The sequence below is a fragment of the Gasterosteus aculeatus genome, chromosome 4, assembly GCF_964276395.1.
Source record: "Gasterosteus aculeatus chromosome 4, fGasAcu3.hap1.1, whole genome shotgun sequence".
Taxonomy (NCBI): domain Eukaryota; kingdom Metazoa; phylum Chordata; class Actinopteri; order Perciformes; family Gasterosteidae; genus Gasterosteus; species Gasterosteus aculeatus.
Window position 1 is genome coordinate 24,938,729 of NC_135691.1, and position 9,327 is coordinate 24,948,055.

At 42.2% G+C, this 9,327-nt stretch overlaps 1 protein-coding gene across 8 annotated transcripts in view; it reads right to left on the bottom strand.

The window, feature by feature from the left end:
* trappc11 (trafficking protein particle complex subunit 11) overlaps positions 1-8,942 on the bottom strand; it is a 30,506-nt gene extending 21,564 nt beyond the window's left edge. For 2 of the 8 annotated variants that reach the window (XM_078101459.1, XM_040172958.2), the window contains exons 1-7: positions 8,732-8,942; positions 6,151-6,379; positions 5,610-5,779; positions 4,972-5,042; positions 1,022-1,136; positions 790-889; positions 625-698 (exon numbers count right to left, since the gene is read on the bottom strand). In XM_078101459.1, coding sequence (XP_077957585.1) covers positions 625-698; positions 790-889; positions 1,022-1,136; positions 4,972-5,042; positions 5,610-5,779; positions 6,151-6,357 — 737 coding nt within the window. In that variant the 5' untranslated portion in view covers positions 6,358-6,379; positions 8,732-8,942. Of the gene's footprint in view, positions 1-624; positions 699-789; positions 890-1,021; positions 1,137-4,971; positions 5,043-5,609; positions 5,780-6,150; positions 6,380-6,943; positions 7,533-8,731 lie in introns of those variants that run through there. The other 6 variants (XM_040172960.2, XM_040172956.2, XM_078101461.1 and 3 more) reach the window with 4 other exon arrangements.
* Positions 8,943-9,327: the final 385 nt, after the last annotated feature.

Here is a 9,327-nt window from a genome sequence, read left to right on the forward strand (position 1 = left end):
TCTGCAGCTCAATACGGCTCATGCCAGTCAACACCGAATTATTTCAAACGCATCTATAATGAACCACATGAACATATAAATATAACAAATTTCCATAACTTTTCCAAAACCTTTGGGATTATTTTTTTTTCATGACTTTTCCAGGCCTGAAAATTACCATTTTAAAATTCCATGACTTTTCCAGGTTTTACATGACCGTACAAACCCTGGCCCTACACCCATGTATGAGATGTATTGAACCCTATTACTGATATACACGTGAAAACTGTCTGTACTAAAACATCTCTAAAATGTGTCCATCACTTTATCAAAATCTGGTAGAGGTTTTAGAGCTACAACAGCATAAATATGAAAGGATAATCCGTTTTTTTTATTTAAGGCAAACCTGACTCATTTGTGCCAGGTTCATTTTGGCTTAACCTAAAAAATGTATACTGATACTTACACATCTGGCTGAAAGCCCACAAGTGCTCCCTTTTTACGACACCCAGATTTTTCAAATAAGCCTTATAGTTGCACAGATATGACCTTTATTTATCATGGGCATGCCATTTTCGAAAAGGACCCTAAAATATGACTTGGTTTTCATGATGTGAAGTCCTGCAAGGAGTATTATTCACTTACTTGAGTGCATTCTGGGTGTCTTGTTTCAGCTCACTGAAGAAGGCAATTTTAAACTGGTGCCTGACAAACAGGAGCTAGGAAAATCATAGTGATGAAGAAGAAAGGATGAAGACAGTGTGAGAACAGGGTATCTGAAAGAATGTGTTTGTGTGCATGTGAACCTACCTGATGTGTTGTCTTGTTGAGGAACTCTTTATGTGATTTGACTCGACGGATCTCAGTGTAATAGTAAGTCTGAGCATGTTCGTAGAAAGCATTCTCCAACCTACACAATCACAAATTCAGTTTAATAAACAACAACTATATTGCAGAGCCAAATGGTCAATGAGACCATTTGGTCTTAAATTACAAAACATCTACAATAATGTGTTCTTTGAGGCATTAGTGAGTGAAATACCTTATAATGTAGCCCACTAAGTGGTCGGTGTGTGGCAGCACAAAGAGACTCTTTCCAGAAAGATCACAGGAATTACAAAGAGTTGCTGCTCTCTCTGATGCGACAAGGTCCTCCCCTGTACAAAAAGAACAGACACCATTTGGCTTAGTCTGGGTTTTACGGCTTCATGTTGTGGTCTACCTTCAAACGTATTTTTTGTTGACCTTTTGTAAAAAAAAAAAAAATTAAAAAAAAGAAGAAAAAAAAGAAGTAGTTTCACTGTAGATCTAGATAATTACAAAACTGATTAATCCTTGCGTACAACACAGTTTTGTGCTCACGTGTCTGCAGCAGCTCAATACGGAAAGAAAGTCAAGAACCTACTGAAGATACCTGTATGGATGAAGGGAGCGTTCTGACGGGTTACAACCACTATGACGGTAAGCGTGTTGCGTCACTTCCTGTTGCCAGCGTGTCTGATGTCATCAAACTTTTCACAGCTCTAGCTTTACTGAGTTGATTGTAGCGTGATATTTTTCATCACAAGCTGCGAATTATCTTATCTATGTGAGGCGTTCAATCGAAATAGTTGCTTAGACGTTATTTAGAGTCAACGTTACATTAATTAACTAACGTTACATTAGCTTAGCTAATAAGCTAGTGATGTCTTCCCTCCCTACATCTCCTGCTCATTCTTGCTCGGGTCTGTCACATGTTTAGCTATTACATTACAGGTCATTTAGCTGACTCTTTTATCCAAAGCGACTTACATTACTTATTCACATTTTTGCACGGGGAGCAATTAGGGCAGTGTATTTCAACCTTTTTTGCATCAAGGCACACTTAAGACACAGAAAAAAATCTCACGGCACACCAACAACCGGAAATTATATGAAAATCAATCCCAAACATAGTTTCCGCATGAGCATATTTCTTGCATACATTTGTTGTGTTTTATTAAACGTAACATCATCCTAATGCCAAGATGGAACAGGCTTTATGACCAGGTATCTCTTAAGCCTGATTTATGCTTCTGCGTTTTCAGAGCGACGCAGACGCAAGACCCCCTTGCGTGTCCGTTGCGTCGCTTTTCACACCTCCTTGCGTGTCGAGCCATTTTTCTAGGCTTGCAAGCGACGCAAGCCTCCCGCAGCGCACCAGGCTGCGATTGGTCCGCTAACTACATCCTTTACGGAGTCTCACATTTCCATTTTCATAGCCCGATACCGCCATTATTAAAACGAAGAATGTTTACGAGAGAACGGATCAAATTTAAGAACTTTTGTCGGAAGAAATGCGTAAATATGACCACTTCTACAACCCGCAAATGACGGGTTGTAGAAGTGGTCTTAAGCGGGTTGGATTCACGGAGGGAGATCGCCGCAAACGCCGGTTTGCCGGTCGAGAGGGCAACAAAGTTGTGGAGGAAAATACGGGACAAATGTGTCCGCGATGAAAAGCAGCAGAGGCGATGCACGGGGCAATAAAGTCTATGATAAACAAATAAATAAATAGACGCGACTCTCTAGGTCGTCTTCAACAAAACACGTTACTCCGCCTGTTGTTCTGGCGGTGAATGGCTCTACAACACACGCAAGCCTTTTAGAAACCATGAATTGAAACGAGTGCGTCGACGCAACGACGCAGACGCATGCGCCAGCCTTAATGGTACGTGTAAGAAATGTAGTATATTTAATAAATTGGAGGCGAGGCGTAGTGAGTTAGAAGCACGGCTCCGCACCATGGAAGCTCAGTCGTTAGCCACTGTAGTTAGCCAGCCCACCCGACTGCGGTCATGTAGACCGCATTTCAAAATGAAATGCGCTTCTATTTACGGTGTTACGGTAAAAGGCAAAGCCGAGGTCTTCAACAGGGGGTCCGCGAAGGTACTGCAGGGGGGGGGGGTCGCGAAATATTTGGTTGATAAGACAATTTTTCCCCCCACAAATGTAAATGTCTTCAGAATCAGAATTGAATGTATGGTCTTTAAATACACATTAACATGAATCCAACATATTGAAGCGAACGGATAAATTGATGGAGAAGACGTTATCTGTCAGTGCGCAAACACACACATTCAGCTTCCCTCAGCAGCTCTCAAGCTGGGCACCGGTTCACTCACAGCTCCTTTCATGCGAATACGACAGCGCAGGCACCAGCCAATCAGATCGCGTTTATGCTCACGTCTAAAGAGCATGAAGCTCAAAAATAAAAGATGGCGGACCAAACTCCGTAGAATAGGGGATCCCTGCTCCACCTCGCCATCAGTTTGGGGGACCTTGGCTTGAAAAACGTTGAAGACCTCTGCTGTAAAGGCATTAATCGCCTATTTGTAGTGTCATATCCAAATCTTTGAACTGTCTTTAAACCAGACCCAAAAAACGGGAACACTCTGCTTTCACTTGATCCTAGTTCATGTTGACCTCCTCTATGCTCATGTACATTTCCATGAAATATTACTGCATAGATTTAGAGAAAAGGTAAAGATGAAATCAGTTAAAATTACATGATATTCGTATTTTCTCAATCTTTGAACTGTCTTTAAACCAGATCCCAAAACTGTATTTCCATGAATTATTACTGTATAGATTGAGAAAATTGAAGGCAAAGTTAGTGAAAATGACATGTATAGAATATTCTATTCACACACAGATACGGCGCGTAGGCATATAAAAAAGAGACCAAGAACATTAGAAATACTGAATGCAGATTTAATTACTGCACAAAGTGCATATCCAATCATTGTTCCCAATCTGTGTCAGCTGTGCTTTTTGGATATGCAGGGAGTCTGCATGGAACCACCTGATGCAACTGTCACACTGAATTTGGCGTCAAGAATCTTGGAGTTCTCTTCGACCAGGATATGACCTTCAACTCTCTACTAAGAAACTAAGAAAATGGATCATATTACTCCTCTATTAACTTCTCTGCAGTGGCTCCCTGTTAAATCAAGAATAGAATTTAAGGTACTTCTCACCTACAAGGCACCATCTTTCTTAAAGAGCTTGTAACACCTTATTGCCCTACAAGGCAGCTGCGCCCCATAGATGCTGGGTTACTTGTTGTTCCTATGGTTTTAAAAAATAGGATGGGAGCCAGAGCCTTCAGTTATCAAGCTCCTCTTTTGTGGAACCAGCTTCCACTTTCAGTCTGGGGGGCAGATTCGGTCAGCTCATTTAAGATAAAGCTTAAAACTTTCCTCTTTGATTCTGCCTATAGTTAGGGCTGGCTCAGGTTAGCCCGGACCAGCCCTTAGTTAAGCTGCTATAGGCTTAGACTGCCGGGGGACTTCTTAGGACACACCGAGCTCCTCTCTCACGCTCTCTTTCTACCATAATTCACGTTTTATTAATGCGCATGACTAATTCAGCTTCTTTCCGGGAGTTTTTTTGTGCTTTCTCCCCTAGCAGGTCTCCGTAGATCGTAGTTCCTTCTGGACCCTGGTCCTGACCGCTGCCGTGGCCATGCTGACGCCTGCTGCGGCCATCATCATTATTATTTTAGATATTAAATTATATTACTGTAATCAGAAACGAACATTACCCTCTCAGATAGTCTTTGTGCTTTCCCTCCCTACAGGCTTCTGTGGATGGTGGTTCTATCTGATGGTGGTTATCCCTCAAGTGGTCTTACAGTGCGCCTGGCTTACTACTCACAATTATTTTAATCATTTCTGTCATAGGAATTGCATGTATTATACATTGTTCATTCTGTACACATGGCATCCATTGTAGTCTGTCCATCCCGGGAGTGGGATCCCTCTGACATTCTCCCAAAGGTTTCTTCCCTTTTGGAAGGGTTTTTGCATTTTTTGGGGAGTTTTTCCTTTGCCGATGTGTGGGTTTCGGGACAGAGGATGTAATATGTGTACAGACTGTAAAGGCAAATTTGTAATTTGCGATTTTGGGCTATACAAAATAAAATTAATTGAATTGAATGACTCATGCGTAAATCTAAATATGAAACTGTACCTGGTGGTAGAGGAGTTTTCTTCTGAATTAAAACCACAGCCACCTTGGTGTTCCTGCCCTGAAGACTGGTCCTGAAGAAAAAACACAAGACGATGACTGTAGACGAAAGTCTGGAATCGGTGGCGCATGCACATGCAGTAGCTCCCATGAACTTCTCGCTATCTTGTACCAATTTGTTTTCTATTCCCCTGTTGTCAATATAGCACATATGACAGGCATACACTCATCATCAGAAAGGGAAAGATGTGGACTGAATTAAGTGCAGCAGCCCATGAGACGGACCATCGCCGGACCATCGCCGGACCAAACGCCACCGAGGGTTGTGTGATTGCCAAGAGAATAGAGGGAAGTTTGTAGGACTCAGCTGGTCCAGCTTTTACACACTGCAGCATGCTCTCGGGTGACATGTGGGTGCAGGACAGTGGAATAGAGGAAATACGGTTTGGGCTGGCCCAGCAATGGAAGATTGGAGACCGTTTTGAGGACATCTTGGTGAGACCTGTCTCCAATATAGCATCACAGTTGAATGTTGTATGACTAAAATAATAAACCAAAAAGTTGGAAGTATCCCCCTGCTCTTTTGCTGCTAGTCACCGAACAAATCCTCATCTAAAAAGGCAAAGCGCATGTATTCCTACCTGACAATCTCCACTTTAGTTGCACATTCAGATTGTTTCTCTTTCCACTGTGGGTCGTCCCAGTCCAATTCGTAGAATAGAACAACCAGAGCGGGTACCAGGTTCAGATGTTTATTCATCCAACTGGTTTTCAGGATGCCTTTTGGGATGTACCATTCATAGGACGTTCGCTAAATAGGCACACAGAGAAAATAAACCACTCAAGAGAAAAAGGTATACTGTACTTACTGCAACAATGGCCTTAAGGAAGACTTAACAACAGTTTTTGTGACTTCAAATGTTAGCACTGATGTAGAAATTAGGGCAGTGGTTCTAAACTTTTTCTATCAGGGCCCCCTCCTTTAAGGATTCACGGACATTGTAAGACCCCCCCCCCCCCCTGTTTTTTTTAACCGTGGCTGTGTTTTAGGGATGGTGATGAAGCCGCTACCCCCCCTTTCGCCAATTAATTAATGCTGAAAACTGTGTTCCCATTACTTTTCATTGGTTGGGTTTATTGGGATATCGTACGGTTGATGGGATACGTTTATCAACTGCTCACCTTTGTGCGACATTTGGGGTATTCATGGTCTCCTGGAAGAACTTTGAAAGAAATAGGAACTCTGTCAGCTCGCCGGTTGGCGCAGAAGGCGTCCCATATGGCCCGGTGCACGGCATTGTATACCACATCCAGACCAGTCAAAGCAACAAAAGCCATGGGCCGGCAACATAGCTCTGGAGGAAGCTCCCACTGGGAACCTGGCATCATGTTAGTTTAACAACGGGTACACCTGCATAGGACAGAGCAACATCACTGAAACATCTTTAAGGGAAATGCACTTTCTTGGATTCTTTCACTCCAAGAAACACCCCTGTACAGTACGGTTAAAATGCATCTTCAATAGTACTTTAAGATTGGGGTTTTCTGTTCGTACATTTTCGGCTAAACTGCCCAACGTCTGTTTGGGTTTATTCAGCCCAGTTAGATTTCTGGACATACAATTTATTACGAAATTTCAACAAATATTCTTCATCGAACAGAGAGAGCCTTTATGGAAATCTACGTACAGGACACAAGACACGAAGCTTAGCCGTAGCTAACGTAGAGTTGAGCCAAATAACTTTTACGTGGAAACAGCGACACTTTAGTTACTTAACTTTAACGTTATGTCGTAATAACGTCAATTATTGCCACTGTTACTGTTAGCGTTACGTCAATTAACATTACATTCAAGACCGGACGACAAAATGATTTTACTAACCGTTTAAACAAAAGCGGAAGTGAGATTAACTCTGCTAACGCTACTGACATCTTCGAAATAAATGACATGACTATGTATTTAACACCAACGTACCTCAGTTAAATTACTTCATGTGAATTTGCGGCGTTGTTATGTACAGTTAGCCTGGGTGACTTCGCTAAGGTAGCTGCACTTCGTAAACTTGTCTGGGTGTCCGTAGAGGCGAGCGTTAGCTTAACAGGTAGCGCTAGCTAGCACAATGGGCGAGGTTCGAAATCCGACTAGCAAAGAAAGGCCGGTACCCTTTAAGGGTTAGGCTGCCGGACCACGTCCCAGCACCGGTTACTGTCCAACAGCTACTCGCGTTGTGTCAAAGTCCACGCAACGACAAATAGCTCATTGGGTCCGTGTACGTGGTCGGTCCGTGTACCTTTTGATAGTCCCTTTTACCGTAAAAACCAGAAAACGAAAACACTCGTTCTTAGTTTTAAATACCCAAAACGGAAGTGGGCGGTCGTTTTCTCGTTTTAAATCCAAAACGAGAAAACGGAAGTGGACAGTCGTTTTCTCGTTTTTCGTTTAGAACCAAAAAACTACACAAACTCACAACTTTTTACCCCGTTAATCCCTTTGGGGGTTTTGCCCATTAAACGAAAATACGATGCGGACCCGCTAAACCGGAAGTACGCCGATTTTCACAGTAAGAGTCAACGCAATGGAACGTGTGTATGCTAGAATGCGATGCCAGCGGTCACCAGGGCAACATTAGGAGAAAAGTTAATTCATTATTATAAATAAATAATCCAGGTCCAACAGGATGTGTTAGCAACAGTAGTGACTACATCACTGCAAAATGATTTGAACAATAAGTCATAGTAACTTACTTTTGTTATTTACTTCAACTTATCATGATGAGTTATATATAATTAAACTTAATTGTTTCCAGTTCTCCAACTCAGGTTTTTAAGCCAGTTCAACAAACTGTAAATTTCAACAAGTTTAATGAACTCAATACTGTGAGATGACTGTTAGTCAAGTTCCAATAACTGTCTTTTAAAAGCGATTCACGCTTTGCATTTAGCAACAGCGGTAGCAGCCATTCTAAAAGTGTCAAGTGTAAAATATAGTCCTTTTTTATTTTGGTGGTAGTTAGCAAAGTGATAGTGGGTCCCAATGGAAGCTCAGTTGGCATCAACGGCTTCGGGGATAAGTAGGAATGTTGAGAAGGTTACGGCCTTTGTTTTAGTGTTTTAGGCTTGTTAGTCTTGCTAAGTGTTAAACTCTGTGATCCCTCAACTTTTCCTCCAGCGCCGTCATTGGGACGGAAATGGTTTATTTAAATGGTTTATTAAAAAATATTTCATTTGTACATTATTTTTTTATCACCAAAAACATCTCTCAAGCTAACAGCAGCCATACTAAGATAATGATAACGAACATCGAAAACCAAGTTAGCATTGAAATGTTAGCAGTGCTTGTGGTCGCTAATGTTAGCTTTTAGTTAACGCTGCAGGGAATTAAGTGTAAATATTTTTATGGTTATAGTAGTATAATTTCCACCTGTAATGGGCTGGTGGGAGGGAAATTGAATGTGTCTTGCTGTTTTTAAGTGACCGTTAACATTAAATGGACTGTACTTGTATAGTACTAGTATAGTGCTTTTCTAGTCTTCCAACCACTCAAAGCACTTTAACACTACATGACATCATTCACACCCATTCATACACTGATGACAGGAGAACTATACACAGTGACACCTGCCATCAGTAACTACCATTCATACACTGTAGTCGCAGCTACAGGAGCAATGTTGGGTTAAGTGTCTTGCCCAAGGACACAACGACGTGCCTGGGATCGAACCGACAACCCTCTGATTGGAGGACGACCGTGCTCCCCACTCACCCACAGTCGGCCACATTAAAGGGAGAGAAAGTAAAACTCAAAATTCTAATCATGCTGGAACCCTCCTTTAGTCCCCGCGCTGGTGGCTCTTTAGGACAACTCTTCCTCTGGCTGCTTTGCTCAGCAACTCAGTGTCCCTGCGCTCCGTCTCGTGAGAGGGCGGCGCCGGTCGCGTTTGCTGGTGCAGTAGTTCTTCTTCTTCTTCTTCTTCTTCTTCTTCTTCTTCTTCTTCTTCTCATATTTAATGGCGGACTGCAACCAACGTTTAGGTGCATGCCGCCACCTACTGTGCTGGGGTGTGTATAGTCATGTCATTTAAATTCTACTCCATATCCCTGAGTCTTTTAAAAAGGAGCCTTCCTTGTAGTTCTTATTCCTTTTCCTTCTGATCCCAGTATCCCTACCAGATTCCACTCCATCCCTGCCTCCTGAACCTTATCTTTAAGCACCTGCCTTTCCACTTCATTCAATTTACAGTTCAGTATTACATGTTCAGCATTTTCTTTAACCCCACAGTTTTCACAGTTCTCACTATTCCTTTTCCCCATTTAAAATAATGTGCCATTCAGCCGTGTGTGATCCACTCTCAGTCTTGT